Below are 21,819 nucleotides of genomic sequence, written 5' to 3' on the forward strand. Positions count from 1 at the left end.
TTTTTTGAAGTTGGAAGGCAAGCTGAACTTTTATGCCTTAACCAAGTAATAGCAAGTAAGCATTAAAAGACGGCGGAAAATTATGATCGACAGATAGAAAATTAAATTGTCAACGGTAGAATTGGCGCCCTCGTAAAGAATTTAAATTTGTTCCCGTCAATATCTTTCTGTACAGCTTTGCTTAACAAATCAAAAAGTTACAGAACGGAAAAGCAGTAAAACGCGTTTGCGAATAGCGTCCGGACGCGTCAAATGCTCGTCTTTTTTGTTGAATCTCTATTTTATATTTTGCTCTCTCTGTTATGGTCTTAGTATGATCTAGAGTTCAATTTGCACGTGTCTTCGAATAATTTTGAAAATCAAAACTTCGAGAGAGTTGCGGAGAGAGGTTCATGTATTATTAATAGCCGCCCACATCTTCTCAGCCGGCTATTATAGCGCTACTATTTTTTTACAATTCAAAGAATTTGAATTGTATTGGGGCGCTGTCTTTTTTTTACGACTCGAAGAGGAGTATTGGAGAAGTCCTTTTTTTAAATCAATTTTATTGGAGTGAATTTTGAAGCGGGAAATGAAACACGTGAAAAAAATTGGAGTGATTTTGTTGCTGAACAATATGAAGAGTGGAGCGAAAAGAGAGTGGTTTTTTGTTCATATCGCTGTTTTCCAGAGAGCGAGAAATTGAGGTGTGAAAAAAATTCTGTAAGCGAGCGAAATTTTTTGTTCACGTGCGGCATTTTAAAGCAGTTTTTTTCTCATTTTTTGGTTAAGAAGTTTGGTTATGATTTGCTTTTAATTTTAGGCTGGGTTTGGTAGTGGTTTGAAGGTTTTTGAAAATTTATATGAACTTTATGCTAATTCGGATGTTTTTCATGTATTTTGCTGATTTTTGGGCTAATTTTCAACGATTTTTTTTATTATTGTTTTGTTTTACTGCCTCAAATGGTTATTAAAGATATCCCTATTAATTGAGCAATTTTTAGTTGACACGTGGTTACAGTTTTGTGAATATGAAGCATTTTTTTTGCTGAGAATTATGACGAAAAATGTCGAAAATTGGAACTAATTTGCTTAATTACAGTTTTTCGGTTTTTTCTGTTCTTTAGACAAGTTTCTTAACCTATTTTGACTTGCCTATTGTTATGCGCGTCAAATGCTCGTCTTTTTTGTTGAATCTCTTTTATATTTTGCTCTCTCTGTTATGGTTTTAGTATGATCTAGAGTTCAATTTGCATGTGTCTTCGAATAATTTTGAAAATCAAAACTTCGAGAGAGTTGCGGAGAGAGGTTCATGTATTATTAATAGCCGCCCACATCTTCTCAGCCGGCTATTATAGCGCTACTATTTTTTTTACAATTCAAAGAATTTGAATTGTATTGGGGCGCTGTCTTTTTTTTACGACTCGAAGAGGAGTATTGGAGAAGTCCTTTTTTTAAATCAATTTTATTGGAGTGAATTTTGAAGCGGGAAATGAAACACGTGAAAAAAATTGGAGTGATTTTGTTGCTGAACAATATGAAGAGTGGAGCGAAAAGAGAGTGGTTTTTTGTTCATATCGCTGTTTTCCAGAGAGCGAGAAATTGAGGTGTGAAAAAAATTCTGTAAGCGAGCGAAATTTTTTGTTCACGTGCGGCATTTTAAAGCAGTTTTTTTCTCATTTTTTGGTTAAGAAGTTTGGTTATGATTTGCTTTTAATTTTAGGCTGGGTTTGGTAGTGGTTTGAAGGTTTTTGAAAATTTATATGAACTTTATGCTAATTCGGATGTTTTTCATGCATTTTGCTGATTTTTGGGCTAATTTTCAACGATTTTTTTTATTATTGTTTTGTTTTACTGCCTCAAATGGTTATTAAAGATATCCCTATTAATTGAGCAATTTTTAGTTGACACGTGGTTACAGTTTTGTGAATATGAAGCATTTTTTTGCTGAGAATTATGACGAAAAATGTCGAAAATTGGAACTAATTTGCTTAATTACAGTTTTTCGGTTTTTTCTGTTCTTTAGACAAGTTTCTTAACCTATTTTGACTTGCCTATTGTTATGCGCGTCAAATGCTCGTCTTTTTTGTTGAATCTCTTTTATATTTTGCTCTCTCTGTTATGGTTTTAGTATGATCTAGAGTTCAATTTGCATGTGTCTTCGAATAATTTTGAAAATCAAATTTTCGAGAGAGTTGCGGAGAGAGGTTCATGTATTATTAATAGCCGCCCACATCTTCTCAGCCGGCTATTATAGCGCTACTATTTTTTTACAATTCAAAAAAATTGAATTGTATTGGGGCGCTGTCTTTTTCTTACGACTCGAAGAGGAGTATTGGAGAAGTCCTTTTTTTAAATCAATTTTATTGGAGTGAATTTTGAAGCGAGAAATGAAACACGTGAAAAAAATTGGAGTGATTTTGTTGCTGAACACTATGAAGAGTGGAGCGAAAAGAGAGTGGTTTTTTGTTCATATCGCTGTTTTCTAGAGAGCGAGAAATTGAGGTGTGAAAAAATTTTGTAAGCGAGCGAAATTTTTTGTTCACTTGCGGCATTTTAAAGCAGTTTTTTTCTCATTTTTTGGTTAAGAAGTTTGGTTATGATTTGCTTTTAATTTTAGGCTGGGTTTGGTAGTGGTTTGAAGGTTTTTGAAAATTTATATGAACTTTATGCTAATTCGGATGTTTTTCATGCATTTTGCTGATTTTTGGGCTAATTTTCAACGATTTTTTTTATTATTGTTTTGTTTTACTGCCTCAAATGGTTATTAAAGATATCCCTATTAATTGAGCAATTTTTAGTTGACACGTGGTTACAGTTTTGTGAATATGAAGCATTTTTTTGCTGAGAATTATGACGAAAAATGTCGAAAATTGGAACTAATTTGCTTAATTACAGTTTTTCGGTTTTTTCTGTTCTTTAGACAAGTTTCTTAACCTATTTTGACTTGCCTATTGTTATGCGCGTCAAATGCTCGTCTTTTTTGTTGAATCTCTTTTATATTTTGCTCTCTCTGTTATGGTTTTAGTATGATCTAGAGTTCAATTTGCATGTGTCTTCGAATAATTTTGAAAATCAAATTTTCGAGAGAGTTGCGGAGAGAGGTTCATGTATTATTAATAGCCGCCCACATCTTCTCAGCCGGCTATTATAGCGCTACTATTTTTTTACAATTCAAAAAAATTGAATTGTATTGGGGCGCTGTCTTTTTCTTACGACTCGAAGAGGAGTATTGGAGAAGTCCTTTTTTTAAATCAATTTTATTGGAGTGAATTTTGAAGCGAGAAATGAAACACGTGAAAAAAATTGGAGTGATTTTGTTGCTGAACAATATGAAGAGTGGAGCGAAAAGAGAGTGGTTTTTTTGTTCATATCGCTGTTTTCTAGAGAGCGAGAAATTGAGGTGTGAAAAAATTTTGTAAGCGAGCGAAATTTTTTGTTCACGTGCGGCATTTTAAAGCAGTTTTTTTTCTCATTTTTTGGTTAAGAGGTTTGGTTATGATTTGTTTTATATTTCAGGCTGGGTTTGGTAGTGATTTGAAGGTTTTTGAAAATTTATATGAACTTTATGCTAATTCGGATGTTTTTCATGCATTTTGCTGATTTTTGGGCTTATTTTTAACGATTTTTTTTACTATTGTTTTGTTTTACTGCCTCAAGTGGGTATTAAAGATATCCCTATTAATTGAGCAGTTTTTAGTTGACACGTGATTACAGTTTTGTGAATATGAAGCATTTTTTTGCTGAGAATTATGATATGACGAAAAATGTCGAAAATTGGAACTAATTTGCTTAATTTCAATTTTTTCGGTTTTTTCTGTTCTTTAGACAGATTTCTTAACCTATTTTGACTTGCCTATTGTTATGCGAGCATCTGGGTACCCTATTGGCTCAAAAGAATTTTATTTTAGATTTATATGCTTTTGTAATTTTAAAAATTAAGTTTTTCCAGTTTTTTAATCAAATTTGTTTGTCAAGGTTGTTTTAATCAAAGAGCTTATTTTTCATGATTTGGCTTCAAGTATTTTTAAAAAATCTCATAAGTGGTTTTAGTAGTTACTAGTTGTATTGATGATGTAATTGTGGCAGAGAAAGGTTTTTCGGGTATCAATTTATGACAGAATTTGATCAGATTTTTTATGTTTTAATAGATTTGATTTTTTTAATTTTTGTTTTCTGGTTTTTTCCAAGAGAATCGTAAATTATTGGACGCACGTTTTTTTTCTGATGAGGATTGGATGGCATCTAAGTGGATTTCCACATCGAGTCGTTTCCGGAATTCTTCCGGCTGTTTTTTAAGATCGGTTCACACATTTTCATGATTTTTGTAGTCAAATTGGAGTAGTGATTTTGTTCACGCCGAAACGGGAAATGGAGCGAAGCGAGTGGTTTTGCGGCGTGAATTTTATTTGCTCTAAATTTAAAGTATACTGAGAAAACGGTGTTTGAACAAAAATTCGCTTTCTTGCTAGTGGTTTTTTGTTCACATGCGGCAATTTCACTTTGATTTTACTGTTTTTTCGATTTTTTGGATCGGATTTTTTTCTAAATGGTTTTTCCAATTCATTCATAGTCCGTTTAAGGTCTAGTTTTCTTTAGTCAATGAAAGTTTTTTTTTGAATTATACGTCAGGACTTGTCCTGCTATGTTTTTTTTACTTCGTCGAACAAAAAAATGTTTCGCTTTACCTCATTTTGCCGCTTTTTCAACATTTTGAGTGAAATCTTTTTGACTTCTCTAGGCTATTTTCTCTCTTCTCTCATTCTGCTAAAAGTGATTTTGAACATCAGTTGCTCAGCAAAACAATTCAAAATGAACAGAGTCAGTATTAAAAATTGAAGTCAGAAATAGAAACGGGATAAACCCATAAAGCCCAATTTTAGATTCCCGCTATTTGAACGTCGTTCCTATAAGTATTAGTTACCTCTCTCTAATGCTTATTGGTATTGATAGTAGACCCTGTAGCCTCTCTCTAGGAATCAGAATTGTGTTCAGGTACGAAATGCCATCAAAATTAATCGGACTTAAAAAATGTTTTTACGAAAATCTTTTTTCTTTCAATATCTATTCTTTCAATCCCAGTCATGTTTATTGGAATCAAGGGAGGGTATTTTCCGGCAATCTGCTGGGTATGTTTCTGAGATTTAGCAAGATAAGTAGGTGTGAAGTAATTTTATGATCACTTGCGGCTTTTTGAAACCATTTTTTAAAGTCTTAACTCAACTGTGTCGGATACAGGTTTGTCTGGAGTAACTAAACTAGAATTAGTGCGTCCTGAAGCCTTTTTGATCATCTGACAAAAATATAAGACGTTTAGGCGCAATGTTAAACAATTTTTTTATTTTGCTGTCGGACGCTTTTTTAGCAGTTCTTACAATTTTTTATAGTATCTGTGGAGATTTCTCGTTGAACGTCGTTTTTTAGTAGCTTAAGTGATCTGTCGATTTGATAGATTTTAATTTTGAGTTGCCTATTATTTCTGAATTAAGTTTGACAATCGCTTTTGTTCACTATTGAATATAGCTGTTATATAGGTGTGGCTACTGGGGCTTGACAGTTCAAGGCTATACTTCGCAATTTTTACTGAAATAATGTATGTAAATTGGTAATTTCTCTCCAAATTTTTCTTTACCTTTTATCGTTGTTTAGCGTCTCTAATTAGAATTGGGCAGTCAATCTTTAGAAACTCCAAAAAATGTAATAATTTGAAATAGTGTGACCTCTTAGTGTGTTGTCACAATGTTTTGTTGATTTAACATTGTTCGAAATTTGTTTTAGTTTTGGGCTTTCTGGGAGATCGGAAACAGGAATGTCTTAAATTATCACAATTAAAAATGTTCAGTTCTTAAACATTGTTGTAGTTATAGAATTACACTAACGTTTTTGTAGATTTGGTAATATTCTTTTCAATTTGTAACAGTTAATTTCGAATATAGCTGCAAACTGATTTTTTTTTCAATTCAATTAAATATTTGAAAATGGTTCTAAGGATTTCATCATTTCGGTCTTGTAATGAATTTCATGTTCGCCGGCAATCAATTAATAAATTTGCACTTCAATTTGGTTTGTAAACAAACCATTTGAAAATAATTCTTGCTCTATTTGTTGTGTTTCGGTACAAATGACCAACCACTAATTTTTTGTCATTTGAGTTAGCTTCTAGTTAGCTGCAATGATATGAACTCCATGGTTTGTTCAACATTGTGTAATTGAATATAAAGTTCAATGCATCCAAAGTGCAGACGCATTTTTTTTATTTCAAGCTTATCAATTGTTAATCGATAAATTAGAAGTTTCAAAAAGCCCCTCCAATGATTGACCGAGGGCACTATTTTTGGCTCTGTTTTTTTAACTGTTTCTTGTATAACATTTTCCGGTGGGCGCAAATTGAATAACTTTACTTTAAAATTTAGCTGTACTTTTTTCCTTAAACTGTATTACTATCGAAAAGCCAGAGGCTTCAAAGTCTTTCCTTGAGGATTATCGCGGGTAATTTCTGTTCACTGAAAAAAATTCCTCAAGTTGTTCTCAGTTTTTTTGTCCGCATAAAAAGGAACTTTTGGAGCGTTGTTGGCCAAATCCAGAAGCACTTAGTTTTCTGAAAAAAATTTGATGTGATATTGAATTAAAGGCTTTTGTATTATCGGTTCAAATAGCAGTAGATTTTTCGAACGTTTCATAGTTAAACTCTAAGGCTTTAATTAAATTTAATGTAGTATCTGTGGACGATCTATGTCTTGAAGTTCAAGCTAATTATCATTTTTTTCACACGATCAAACTTTCAAAACAATTATCAAGTATGGATGTGTTGAAAACGAATTTATGATTTCTTAGAAATTTTGGAGTTTCAAAAGCGCAAGCATTGAAAGCTTCTGGGCATGGCAGGGCATTGTCTATTCAATAATTTTTGAATAGAAAGTTCCCAAAATTTGAGGATCAACAATCTTTGCGAAATCTGAAATCATCTTTGTATAGTAATTTAGCGGCCATCATCCGTCGTCAAAGGTTGAAACAGGTACCATGCGTTTTTGCTAATGTCTTAAGTCATTGATGATGAGAGAGGACATCAAATCTAAATGTTGGTTCAGATTCGGTAATTTCTTTACAAGAATTGTGACCTGTGATTGAATGTCTTTCGTTACGAAGTTGAACAACCTGATTAAATTCACTTGGAAGTCTTAACAATTCAATGAACAGAATTGTGCCAAATAAATTTCTTACATTCCTGTACTACTGAAACCTGTTTTCAGATTAGGACATGAAAAGTGGCCGACCATGTGCATTGTTATGTAACCTGCATATAGTAGTAGATTTCACTCCTAAGCCTCTCCCAGTGCAATACTAACATGTCGACCTCAAGTCAGAACAGCAGCAGCTGTGACAGCAGTAGTGGCACCAACAGCATCCACACAACCAACAGTCGCATAATATCAACTAGGAATCCCTCCTTTTTCCCCGTGACAGGAAAATTTACAGAAGTTTTGGTGGTAAAAAAGTGGAATTGGCAAACAAGACTGTATTTTTATGGGACATATGAGGAGACGTATGCCAGCGATTAAGAGCTCCAAACTTTCGTGTTCTTTTTTCAAAATTTATTTCCAAACATTAGAATTCATTACATAACGTTATTAGTTTGTGTAAATATCAATTTAGACGTTAATTTTGTACCGGGGAATAAGGAGTTTGTCGCGGAATTAGACTGAACTTCCCGTTCTCACTGAGACCCATTCAGAGCACAGCTGTTACTGCATCTGAGAACCACAGCGCAGGAGGAGGGGGTCGGGGCTCGGGTGAGAAGGGCGCTGGTGGTGGTAGCCTGAACAGTTCCCTTGAGGACCAGATGAATAACTCGACGGTGTCGAACACAAGTGCCATTTGCAACTCTACAGATAGTCAGACTACTCCTCATAATGGACCAATTTCCTCATTTTCTTCACATAACAAATGTAAGCGTATCAGGTCCAAAACTGTTTTTTTAACTGTTTCTTGTATAACATTTTCCGGTGGGCGCAAATTGAATAACTTTACTTTAAAATTTAGCTGTACTTTTTTCCTTAAACTGTATTACTATCGAAAAGCCAGAGGCTTCAAAGTCTTTCCTTGAGGATTATCGCGGGTAATTTCTGTTCACTGAAAAAAATTCCTCAAGTTGTTCTCAGTTTTTTTGTCCGCATAAAAAGGAACTTTTGGAGCGTTGTTGGCCAAATCCAGAAGCACTTAGTTTTCTGAAAAAAATTTGATGTGATATTGAATTAAAGGCTTTTGTATTATCGGTTCAAATAGCAGTAGATTTTTCGAACGTTTCATAGTTAAACTCTAAGGCTTTAATTAAATTTAATGTAGTATCTGTGGACGATCTATGTCTTGAAGTTCAAGCTAATTATCATTTTTTTCACACGATCAAACTTTCAAAACAATTATCAAGTATGGATGTGTTGAAAACGAATTTATGATTTCTTAGAAATTTTGGAGTTTCAAAAGCGCAAGCATTGAAAGCTTCTGGGCATGGCAGGGCATTGTCTATTCAATAATTTTTGAATAGAAAGTTCCGAAAATTTGAGGATCAACAATCTTTGCGAAATCTGAAATCATCTTTGTATAGTAATTTAGCGGCCATCATCCGTCGTCAAAGGTTGAAACAGGTACCATGCGTTTTTGCTAATGTCTTAAGTCATTGATGATGAGAGAGGACATCAAATCTAAATGTTGGTTCAGATTCGGTAATTTCTTTACAAGAATTGTGACCTGTGATTGAATGTCTTTCGTTACGAAGTTGAACAACCTGATTAAATTCACTTGGAAGTCTTAACAATTCAATGAACAGAATTGTGCCAAATAAATTTCTTACATTCCTGTACTACTGAAACCTGTTTTCAGATTAGGACATGAAAAGTGGCCGACCATGTGCATTGTTATGTAACCTGCATATAGTAGTAGATTTCACTCCTAAGCCTCTCCCAGTGCAATACTAACATGTCGACCTCAAGTCAGAACAGCAGCAGCTGTGACAGCAGTAGTGGCACCAACAGCATCCACACAACCAACAGTCGCATAATATCAACTAGGAATCCCTCCTTTTTCCCCGTGACAGGAAAATTTACAGAAGTTTTGGTGGTAAAAAAGTGGAATTGGCAAACAAGACTGTATTTTTATGGGACATATGAGGAGACGTATGCCAGCGATTAAGAGCTCCAAACTTTCGTGTTCTTTTTTCAAAATTTATTTCCAAACATTAGAATTCATTACATAACGTTATTAGTTTGTGTAAATATCAATTTAGACGTTAATTTTGTACCGGGGAATAAGGAGTTTGTCGCGGAATTAGACTGAACTTCCCGTTCTCACTGAGACCCATTCAGAGCACAGCTGTTACTGCATCTGAGAACCACAGCGCAGGAGGAGGGGGTCGGGGCTCGGGTGAGAAGGGCGCTGGTGGTGGTAGCCTGAACAGTTCCCTTGAGGACCAGATGAATAACTCGACGGTGTCGAACACAAGTGCCATTTGCAACTCTACAGATAGTCAGACTACTCATCATAATGGACCAATTTCCTCATTTTCTTCACATAACAAATGTAAGCGTATCAGGTCCAAAACTGTTTTTTTAACTGTTTCTTGTATAACATTTTCCGGTGGGCGCAAATTGAATAACTTTACTTTAAAATTTAGCTGTACTTTTTTCCTTAAACTGTATTACTATCGAAAAGCCAGAGGCTTCAAAGTCTTTCCTTGAGGATTATCGCGGGTAATTTCTGTTCACTGAAAAAAATTCCTCAAGTTGTTCTCAGTTTTTTTGTCCGCATAAAAAGGAACTTTTGGAGCGTTGTTGGCCAAATCCAGAAGCACTTAGTTTTCTGAAAAAAATTTGATGTGATATTGAATTAAAGGCTTTTGTATTATCGGTTCAAATAGCAGTAGATTTTTCGAACGTTTCATAGTTAAACTCTAAGGCTTTAATTAAATTTAATGTAGTATCTGTGGACGATCTATGTCTTGAAGTTCAAGCTAATTATCATTTTTTTCACACGATCAAACTTTCAAAACAATTATCAAGTATGGATGTGTTGAAAACGAATTTATGGTTTCTTAGAAATTTTGGAGTTTCAAAAGCGCAAGCACTGAAAGCTTCTGGGCATGGCAGGGCATTGTCTATTCAATAATTTTTGAATAGAAAGTTCCGAAAATTTGAGGATCAACAATCTTTGCGAAATCATCTTTGTATAGTAATTTAGCGGCCATCATCCGTCGTCAAAGGTTGAAACAGGTACCATGCGTTTTTGCTAATGTCTTAAGTCATTGATGATGAGAGAGGACATCAAATCTAAATGTTGGTTCAGATTCGGTAATTTCTTTACACGAATTGTGACCTGTGATTGAATGTCTTTCGTTACGAAGTTGAACAACCTGATTAAATTCACTTGGAAGTCTTAACAATTCAATGAACAGAATTGTGCCAAATAAATTTCTTACATTCCTGTACTACTAAAACCTGTTTTCAGATTAGGACATGAAAAGTGGCCGACCATGTGCATTGTTATGTAACCTGCATATAGTAGTAGATTTCACTCCTAAGCCTCTCCCAGTGCAATACTAACATGTCGACCTCAAGTCAGAACAGCAGCAGCTGTGACAGCAGTAGTGGCACCAACAGCATCCACACAACCAACAGTCGCATAATATCAACTAGGAATCCCTCCTTTTTCCCCGTGACAGGAAAATTTACAGAAGTTTTGGTGGTAAAAAAGTGGAATTGGCAAACAAGACTGTATTTTTATGGGACATATGAGGAGACGTATGCCAGCGATTAAGAGCTCCAAACTTTCGTGTTCTTTTTTCAAAATTTATTTCCAAACATTAGAATTCATTACATAACGTTATTAGTTTGTGTAAATATCAATTTAGACGTTAATTTTGTACCGGGGAATAAGGAGTTTATCGCGGAATTAGACTGAACTTCCCGTTCTCACTGAGACCCATTCAGAGCACAGCTGTTACTGCATCTGAGAACCACAGCGCAGGAGGAGGGGGTCGGGGCTCGGGTGAGAAGGGCGCTGGTGGTGGTAGCCTGAACAGTTCCCTCGAGGACCAGATGAATAACTCGACGGTGTCGAACACAAGTGCCATTTGCAACTCTACAGATAGTCAGACTACTCATCATAATGGACCAACTTCCTCATTTTCTTCACATAACAAATGTAAGCGTATCAGGTCCAAAACATTTTAAAATCTGGCCACAGAATCGTAGTTTAGTGCAACCGTGGCTCCCTAAAAATGTTAAATCTCCATCTGATGCGCAGATTAACAGAAATTTGGACGAGGTTTTATCTTTGGCCTTTTAATGGAAAGTGAAATTTGCTCAATTTGATAAAATTTGAGTCCATCAAGTAATTAAGGGTCATTGTTTTATTTTTTTTCGGATCGTAAACATGTAAATTCAGGAAATATAACGAGATGGTTAAATATGTACATGTTCTGTAACAAATTGATTGTATTTAGATTAAATAAAAATTTAAATATGACAGCACATTTGAGGAAAAATTATTCTCATTTTTGACGATGAATTTAAAAATGCTAGATTTGTTATTAATCGCAACAAAAGTTAAGCAATTATTTAAGTCCGTTCGGTCTTTTCAGTTGCTCTCAAAGTTTGTAGCAATTATGTTAGTCCTGTGGTCTTTTTTTTACGTTCGCTTGACGTTTTTTCGTCTGATCTTTTTGTTTTTTTTTGTCCTGAAAAACGGGATAAACACGCGCGAAGGGCATTAAGTTCTCTTAGAGCTTTTGGGCTTACTAGACTCTAAGTATGACACCCCCTCAACCCCCCCCCCCCCGCGTTCTTCATCCCTCTCTCGTGCCCTCCGCCCTTGCCCCCGCTCCCACGCGCTCACCCTATGCCCCCAAAGATTGCCTCCTTAAACCGTAGCTAGCTACTGACAAAGTCAACCCCTCGCCAGTCATTTGAAATCAATTCTCCCGACATTTGTTGGTTATGTTTTGCTTGATGATTTCTCCGCCCGTTTTTCGTCCAGAAACGGGATAAACAAAAGGCCTGAAAGCATTATATTGATTTACAGGTCTCTGAGAACTTAAATAATCCCTTTTGTACAGTTCAATAGAACTGCCGCGGAGGACAATTAAGTCGGTTCACAGAATCGTAGTTTAGTGCAATCGTGGCTCCATACATATATTAAACCTCAATCAGATGACCAGATTAGCAGCGATTTGGATGAGATTTCTTCTTTGGCCTTTTAAAAGAAAGTGAAATTTGATCAATTTGATTAAAAAAATTTAAGCACAAGTAATTAAGGTCCATCTTTGTTCGTTTTTCGGATCGCAAACATGTAATTAAAGGAAATATAACCAGATGGTTAAATATTTAAATGTTCTCCATTGAACTGAGTTTTGTTTAATTTTAATAAATTTGTAAATATAATGGCTCCTTTGAGGAAAACTTAGTCCGTCATTTTTGATCATCAATTTTTGAAGATTAGTTTTTAAATAGATTTGTTACTAATTGCACAATTTTTAAATCCCCTCTCCCGTGCCCCCCCCCCCCCCTCCTCTTCCCACCCAGCGCGCCATGCCCCTAAAGCTAAAGCTACCCTCCCTAAACCTTAGCTAGCTACTGACGAAGTCAACCTCGCCAGTCGTCTGAGAGCAATTCGCCCGACGTTATTCGGTTATGTTTTAATTGATTATTCTTTCGGAAATTTTTCGTCCAGAAACGAGATAAACATAAAAAGTGTGAAAGCATTAAGTTCATTTACATGTCTCTTTGAACTTAAATAGTTCCCATTTGTACGGTTTGATAGAACTGCTGCGGAGGGATAAATTCATGCTCTGGAGGACAATTTTGTTAGAATTGCACTACCCCTTTTTACCCGCCCCACCAGTGGTCTTGTCACTGCTCACTTTCAGTGATGCTAGCTTCCGCAAGCTTACATTAGCTACAACCAAATGCAACTCCTCACCAGTCGTTTGAGATCAAATCGCCCAATGGTAGTCGATTTCTTGTGCCAAATGTTATGTTGGTATTCTGCTGAGATATTTTGCAATTGCATTTTCCGGGGCAGTTAAAGTTACAAATGTAAAACGAAAAAACTGAAATGGTCGATTGTTTTCATTTGGCCATTTTCCGTCTCCGGAAAGACAGCGCCACGATAGCAACAATCTCTTGAAGATCATTTGCCAATATTAACTACTTTGCTATAAAAAAACGGACTAGTAGCCTGTTTTGACTGTGCTTGCATGACGGTGTTGCTTGTTTCTGCAGATTGTGTGCAGTGAACATGTTTATGCTAATCTTGTGACTTTAAAACTGATGCGAGTTAAACTGTTTTATTATACTATGTATACGTTCATTGCCTTTGAACGAAAATACTTGTGATGCAATGAATGTTGGTTGTGGTGATTTGTGCATTGCTGGCCGATTAGCAGATTGACCGATTAGACGATTGAACTATGATATCTTACTCGTGTAGTTCCAAATAATAATAATAAATTGTTTTCTGGAGTCTCCGTTCATTTTTCAAACATAGATCAAGAAACAGTTTATTAAAAAAGGCACAAATGAGAGATGGCTATTAGACCCCAAAGAGTTTCATCCCTTTTCAAGCGTGTCTTTGAAGAAGAGGATCGTTTAATTTCCTAATTTGGTTCGGAGTAAAAATAAATAAATAAATAACAATTGTAGAATCTCGTTGATAGGATTATCTAGTTCCAACTTTCCAATGATAAAAATAATTAGCTTCACGGTCCCGCTATGGCGTAATTATCTGTAGTACTATTCGGCTCATTTGCCTGTGAAGTTTTGAACCAATCCGAAATTCAAATTTTGAAATAATTAATTATGAGTAGTTTAGTTTGATGAACATTTAAATTTAACCCAAAATGAAGAGACTCCAACTATGAAACATGTATATAAGTAAGGTTAAAGCTCTTATATCTGTATAATTATTCATCGATCTCTCTTTAGCGAGATATATAAATTTGAATTTGGTAAAGTTTTACCTGAAAAGTAGAATTTAAAAGTAGAAATCGGGGATGATGGTGTTTTTGTTTCAGCAATGAAGAAAGATGAGAAAAAGAAGTTCTCGCTCTTTCGGTTGAAAGCCCCAAGTGAGTATACCTTTTATATTACTAACAGTATTAGTTAACTTAACTTGTATCATGTAAATCTTTTGCTAGCTAGCTGATCAAATATACCAACGAGCACCACAAAAGTTGAGTTAGAGTGAAAGAGAATAATCAACAAATATAGCTCATAGTTGAATCACAAACGACAGACAAAACATTATTCTATTCTTAATTGCAATGCCGAAAATTTTTAAGAAGTCCGGCGGAAAAGGGGGTAAGTTTATTCTGGTTTCAATTTTGTCGCCTGTTTTCTTTTCCTGGTTAAATTTTTCCAGGGATTTCTTTGCAAAAAATTGGGCACAATGCTCCTATGATAATTTATTTCTTTTACTTCCTTTTACGAGAAGCCTGTTTCACACCAGTTGTCTTGGGAATAGTGACCCCATCCAGGAAAAACGTGTATAAGTTGGCTGTGGAAGCTGCATTGTGTGATGAGGGTTAAAGTAACGCAGCAACGGGAAATTTGCATCGGCAGAAATTTTACGCAAACATAATCTTAGGTGGGCGAGGGCACATATTGACTCATGAACAAACTATGATGTCATTTGGCCCCTGAAAGTTGCCTGCCTATTTTTATTTATATTTCAGCCAATTTTATCATTAGTAACACCTACCGTGTAATGAGACATTCTGAAGGAAAGAAATCATATCGAAAAAATTGAATTTCTATCCAGGAATGAACTAAGTGAATTCTGCATCACAAGTTACAAAGTTTCTTAATTCACGATTAGTTAATTTTGTTTCTAAATAAATGAAAAAGGCTGATTTGTTTTTGTAGAAACAAGATCTAGAGCGAGAAAAGGTAAGGTTGTGGGGATTTTCGTCTACCAAACCCTGTTGTTGTTCGGTATTTGCAACGTTTATTGACCTTATTAGGTGAAGGGGTAATAATACAAAACGAATCCAATCATTGGTCTTAACGCTTTCTAGTCATTTGTGGAAGATTGAGTAACTATTGCTTTGAATAACATGATAATAATCATCAGTAGCGTTTGTGGGTTTTGGTTCACACCTGAATTGATTACACTTGTTACAGTCGAACGGATCTATTCTGTTTCGCCCTGTGTTTTTACGCCCCCCCCCGCCCTCACTTGCAAATTATTTATTACAGCACGTTACTGTATAAAAAGTAGCAGGCGCGCCTAGTGGCCCACGAAGCTGGGGGGCCGAAACAGAATAGATCTTCGAACTAATCGTGATACATCACTCGTTAGGCTAACTGAAGCGTGGCAAAGTCACAAAAGTGGACCAAGTAACCGTCTTTAATGCTTTAATGCTTGAGATTTTAAATTAAGGGTAAATGATGTGTTTTTTTTTTAACAAACGGACTAGACAATAAACGGACTAGTTTTGCAATCAAGTTTTTTACGTAGAGAGTAGTATAGCAAAATGCCGCTAATTTTAGTGAACGGCAATTATTTTTATACACATTATTAAAACAGCTCTCACATACCCAAACAGCTCATTGATAAAATAGACTCACTGGAATTTTTGCTATCTCTGTAGTAGCTACTGATTAACATGCTTTCACGACTACTTCAGTGAAAGAGTGCAAAGTTTTAAATGACAACAGTGGATCTGTCGGATAGTTGACATGTAGGACTGGAACTATACTGGTCTCGCTTTTAAAATATGATAGATATTTCATGTTTCAGAGAGCGAGGCTCATGCGCCCGAGGAGGGCATGCAGATTGGGGCACCAGAGAACATAGTGCATGTCGGGGTGAGTGTCCCTCATTCAGCTGTCCCTGTAATTTAACTGAATATGCATTCTTGAGGTTGTAGTTTTAGCTTTTCATTAGTTTAGCTATAAAAAGTACTTAGTTCTCAACGTTTTCAAAGTTGTATCTTTATTGTTTTTTCTATTTTTCTTTTGCTTTTTTAATTGATCTCAAATTAAATTTGAGCCAATCATTAATTTGAGCTCCAGGTTGACCATAGCCTGACCAATGTTGGCTACAATGATGGTGCCACGTGAAAGTTTCAGACGCAAAAAAGTGGCCATAGTCACCAAAAAAGAGCATTCATGCTCACTAAACGAACAGTCTAAGATGTGGGGAATAATAGAATCCAGGCCTCCCTTGAAAAGCATTGCGCTTCTGGATGGTCTGATTTGGTTTGAATGTATGTTCACCAAATAAATACAATTATTATTATAATTGCTTTCAAACGAAGTTTATAGCAATTATATTAGTCATGTGGTCTTTTTAGTGCAATTTTTCGCTTGGAATTTTGTCTAGCCCTTTTGACTTTTCGTCCTCAAAACGGGATAAACAGGTAATACCCGGAGTGCATTAAGGGCTCTTAGAGCCTTTCGACTTACTAGACTCTAAGTAAGCAATTGACCTAAACTGTTTTGGACAATTTCATGGTATGAAGGGGGGTTCTTCGAGTTTGAACCCCCACGGTCTTTCAAATAAGCTAAAGCTACCAACCCTAAACCGTAGCTAGCTACTGACGATGCCAACCGCTCGCCAGTCATTTGAGAGCAATTCGTCGGAAGTTAGCCGGTTACCTGTTTTTGCAGAAAATGAAGTCTGGAACTCAATTTCAGTCTTGAAAACGGTTTTTCAAAACGATAGCCCCTCTATCTCCATAACGTCACTTATGCTTCGCTTGACCGCTATTTTGACTGCTTTTGTAATAAAAAAGACTCTAGAAAGTTGTTTATTTGCAAAATTTAGCGTGACCGTTTTGTTGAATATTCTTTCTATTTCACTTCTAGGGTGACGTTTTCACGCTTGACGTCTTGCTTTTTGCTTGGTTTAAAGTGCTCTTATTCTAGTTGGTTGACAAAACAAAATTTTTTGTAAGATAGTTTTTTACAAGGGCCGAGTGGTTAATGCTTCAGTTTAGTACTCAGGAGGTTGGGGTTTTGAACCTCTCGTTCGTCGGAATTTATTGCTTCCATATAGTTTTACCTAGGCTGAAGCCCTCTCTGAATTGAATTTTGCCGCCTGCCATTCGAGAGCAGTTTGTCCGACGTTAGTCGGCTTATTTGAAGAAAAAAGTTATGCTCTTATTGTTTTAGGATAATATGGCTGTTGGGTTTCTCTATTGACGTAAAAGAGTAAAAAACGTTTTCGAACTTTGCGTTCATCGTCAGGTTAAAACTGTTTTACAAATTATTAAAAGATGAAATAAATATGTATTTACATTTGTCTGAGACCACACTTAAAACAATTCTAGGAACTATTCTAAAAAATTTAATCGAAAATTTTTCCATATGTACAATATTTAGCCTATTTACAACTCATATTTACATCCGTTGTCAATTTATTCAAAAACATTCCTATTCCGGATTTTTCAATTTTGGCCATGTTCTTATATTTTTAGGGTTATTCCGAATTTAAGTATCCCTCTTGTGGAGGTTTTGCAAATTTCGTTTTGTCATGCACAAAATGTTTTTTGCCCTATGTATCCTCATCTAGTCAAAATTATAATTTGAACTAATATTTTAACGTGAGTTCCCGCCCCCTATTTTCATCGCGTGTGTTTAGTGCCGGCTTCAGCTTGGTGATGTATATAGCTTCGATAATCATTAGTTTTTTCTACCATCTGACAGGCGTCCAGAATTTTCCATTCAATGTCATTCGTGGCGCCACGACATTCAACCAGATGTTGACCCACCTGTGAATCCTTTTGATGTTCTGTTATCCTTGTGGTAACATGCCGGCTTGTTTGCCCAACATAGATGGATCCGCATCCATTACATTTAATCTCATATACCACGTGAGATTTCAGGTCTCTATCGAAAGATGATTTCAGGGTGGGGAGTCATGATCTTAATTTCCGCGTCGTAAAAACCACTCGCAGTTCGCATAGTTTCTTCAATTTGCTTGCAATGTTTTGAGTAAGGTTGCCTCTGTATTGTAGAAAAATAGTTATCAAGGCTTATCATAAGATCTAGTCTTGCTTTTTTGACGCTCTTTTGGTGTTGTTCTCAATTGGTCTTTACCGCCACTTATTATCTTTTCCAGAGTCTGGTTCACTATTTTCGAAGACCAATCTTCTGGATATTGATTTTTGGTCCAGCAAGTTTTGTTCTTTTCAAGAGCCTGATCGAAGGCCAACCATTTAGAGGTTGCATTGAAAACCCTAGGAACTGTCCCTTGAATCACATTTTTCTTATGCTGAAGCGGTGCACAGCTGCAAAAATTCAGTATTATTCCAGTGTCAGTTGGTTTTTGATACCAATGACAGGTGATATTACTTTTGCTGCTCACATTTACGTTAATGTCAAATTCCCTTCCATGTTAACTTTTTCTAAGGTAAATTGCAGGTTTTTGTGTAAAGAATTTGCAAAATTTAAATACTCGTCCGGGTCACCACGAACCGTGCAGATAATATCATCCACATACCTTTTAAACAATTTCATCTCCTCATAACGCCCCTTATATCTGTTGGTTGTTGCAATAAGTACAAATCCAAACAACATCCTGCATATTGGCGTATTCCTCATTCGATATCTTTTGGCATCTTGCATGAAACCAGTTTTTGCATGACTCACATTCTACTCCTCTTCCTCGGAAACTCTCCGTTTACAGTCTTTGCACTTCCCGTTTTGGTCGGATCTGGAAATATTTTCCTTGAGCTCTGGTTTTTGCAGTGATGCCTCAAACGATTTCATTCACACGTTTGCTAGTATTACAGCCAGTGATGCACCCATAGCCAGACCATCTGATTGTACATACCAAATTCCATTACATTTGAAATGAACATTCGTCACTGCAAGCTTTAGCAAACTTTTCATGGCGGATCTTGGGATATCTGGAGCTAGGTTGCTTGAATAGAGTTCTCTTAGAGCAATTTCTATAGCCTCTCCAACCGGAACGTTGGTGTACAAACTTTTTACGTCAAGAGACAAAACGCCTACTATTAACGCCTAATAAATTGTTCCGCTCACGCTATGCAAAACAGAAAATGAGTTTTGTTCTGTCAATTTTGCTTTTTAACCGAAATTTGTGTCCATAACGTCATTAATTGCTCTCAAATGAAGTTTGTCTCAAATGAAGTTTATATTAGTCCTGTCGGTCTTTTTTATGCGATTTTTCGCATGATCGATTTTTTTGTCGGACGCTGTTGACTTTGGTCCTCAAAAGCTCTTTCAGCTCAAACTGTTTTGACTTATACTTATGTTGTGAAGGGCGGTTCTTAGAGGTTGAAGACAACCCCACTGTTGCCCAAACCCCTCCCTTCCTCCCCCACCACCACCCCTCGTCTCCTCCCCATTCCCTGCCTCTGGGGTTTTGTGATGATTTACTGCATAGTTTCTAGTGGTAATGGAATTGTTTCAAAGATTTTAACATCACGAAATTTAATATTTTTCTTTTACAAAACGTGCAAATTTTCAATTTTTTTGACGTTTGTTTGTCATAATTCACGTCTTTTCAGACGCAGGGGAAAACGTCCTTAAGAGCGAGAATAAGTTACTCTCAAAAATTTTAGTTGCCATGGAGTAGCTTTCAATTTTTTAGTATGTCAAATTTTAGCGATAAAACTTGCGCTTTTTTCAAGTTTTTTTAAATTTTTTTGTCCGTGTTTAGGTTTTTCCAGCCTCAATGCCACAAATTCCTCTGGGTTTGAAAATAGGTTACTGTATAGTTTCAAAATGTAATGGAATGCTTTTTCAAGATTTAAACATCACGAATTTTAGCATCTTTTTCACAAAATGTTACGAGCTATTCGCCCGACTTTACCACGTTAGGCAGTTATTTTCATTTTCAGATTTCGTGTTTTTTTTTGCCTAAAGATTTGCCTTAATATCTTAACTGTTGCTTTTTTTATAAAACAATTGCTGTAACCGGGTCAACATTATTCTCTTAATGTTGGCTATTTTTAACGTTTTCTTCTGATAAAAGATTTGTTTTTTTTTTATTAATTTCATGGTGAATACAGACTCGTCGGAAGATGTAGTTCTGTTTGTCTTTTTTGTCTGCCTTCTGAATGACATCTTAGTTCTGTTTTTTTTTTAACTTGCTTCAGTGATATCAGTAATGAAAAGTTCTTCCCGTTATGGGAGATGTTAACGTTATTATTATTTAAGGTATCTTTGTTGAGAAAAAGAACAGTATTCAGACGAAAAATAATAATTTCCGAGGTAATAGAGATTTTTTCAAGTGCACCATTTTTGGAGATGGGATTTTCCTTTGATTTTTTTTTGCTTCATTTGCTTTTTGCGAATCCCGATTCTACGCGACTGAGATGGCTCAACGAATGAATTTATATTCCTTAATTGAAGTTTTATTGAGGAATTCAACCCTAAATTTCAGTGAAAAAATTTAGATAATGCGAGACGTGAAGTTCCACAGTATACGGTGGTCTGTCACTTTTGTTTGGTTTTTTAATGGCTCTCAAACGAAGTTTGTTGCAATTATATTGATCCTGGGGTCTTTTTATGCAATTTTTTTTGCGTTACCGATTTTTCGTTACCTTTCGGCTAAATAGTCTCTAAGTATGCGATTCACGAAACTCTTTTTGAGAGTTTCGTGCATGGTGTTAAGGGCGGTTGTTGGAATTTTGCCTCCATTGAGAGCAATTCACCCGATATTGGTCGGTTGTTTGATTTTTTTTGTTATTTTTTACGGATTCAACCCCCTCTCGTATAGTGCCTCTCGCGGGCGAAAGGATATACCCGGCTAGCTCAGTCGGTAGAGCATGGCCGTGAGTTCGAGCCCCGCGTTGGACCCACCTTTGAGAATTTTAAATTCAATCCACAAAACGATGTGAGTGCTGTTGAAAGTTGTTTCCTTCCCTCGTGGACAAAATTTTGAATTTAATGCGGCTCGGGTGAACTATTAGCTCCGCGTTTCGTTTTTGAGTATTGCGATTTTAACCAAAAATGAATGTTGTCGAATGATTTTTAGACCCGGGACCCTGAGCAGGCTGCGGCTCTGATTCTGAAGATGCTGTACAAGGAGAAGTTTATGCACCACACTGAAGTGAAGCATCCGAGTGGGGATCTGTTGACAGACGATGAACTGGATGACAACCAGAGGGGCAGTACCAGTCAGGGATCCAGCTCTGCACCCGGAAGAGACAGCTCTGGCAGTGATGTAAGTAATGGTTAAGTGACTCTGCTTGAAGTCAGTGAGAGCTTCTGGCGTTTATCGAGAACCGCGAAGTGGTTCGAGATATTAAGTCAGAATTTCGGAGTGACTTCTGCAGAGTCACTTAACCATGCTTAAAACACGAAATGCGCACGTTTTAAAATGACGAAAGTCAACAAAATTCAATTTCTGGCTAATTAGGAACTTCTGGCATTTTGACTTCTGGCACTGCAGACTTTCAGCATTTTAAAATGTGCACGTGAGTGTTTTAAGATCACTGAACTATAAAAAAAATAAGTTTTCAAATATGATATGAGTAGTACTGTGATTAACCGAGCTACAGCACAAACAACCCACTTGCTATGTCCTGCTGATGTCAAGTAGCAGCACTAAGCATTATAGGCTATTGATTCGCGTTTATTTTTGTGATCAGTGTTTTTTTTTCATTGGTTGGTGGACATTCTGAAAGGGAAATTTTCGTAAAATCAAATAGCTGTTGGTGATTAAGGGTTAATTCATATCCATATCACGCCCCTCTCCCACTAAATTTGACTGTGATTCTGTTATGAAGAGTGTAACATGTATCACTATTTATTAGTATAACATACAAAGGTTTACACTTAAGAATGAGAATAGGGAAAATCTAGATAGTACACA

General features: G+C 36.1%; 1 protein-coding gene across 1 annotated transcript in view; it reads left to right on the top strand.

The window, feature by feature from the left end:
- The first annotated feature begins 7,325 nt into the window (after positions 1-7,325).
- LOC142335553 (uncharacterized) overlaps positions 7,326-21,819 on the top strand; it is a 33,172-nt gene continuing 18,678 nt past the window's right edge. The window contains exons 1-8 of the mRNA XM_075384090.1: positions 7,326-7,466; positions 7,712-7,938; positions 9,305-9,552; positions 10,909-11,172; positions 14,042-14,095; positions 14,892-14,915; positions 15,769-15,836; positions 20,980-21,172. Of these exons, the coding sequence (XP_075240205.1) occupies positions 7,326-7,466; positions 7,712-7,938; positions 9,305-9,552; positions 10,909-11,172; positions 14,042-14,095; positions 14,892-14,915; positions 15,769-15,836; positions 20,980-21,172 (1,219 nt within the window). The remainder of the gene's footprint in view (positions 7,467-7,711; positions 7,939-9,304; positions 9,553-10,908; positions 11,173-14,041; positions 14,096-14,891; positions 14,916-15,768; positions 15,837-20,979; positions 21,173-21,819) is intronic.

Source organism: Convolutriloba macropyga, chromosome 2, assembly GCF_964194025.1.
Source record: "Convolutriloba macropyga chromosome 2, txConMacr16.3, whole genome shotgun sequence".
NCBI lineage: Eukaryota > Metazoa > Xenacoelomorpha > Acoela > Convolutidae > Convolutriloba > Convolutriloba macropyga.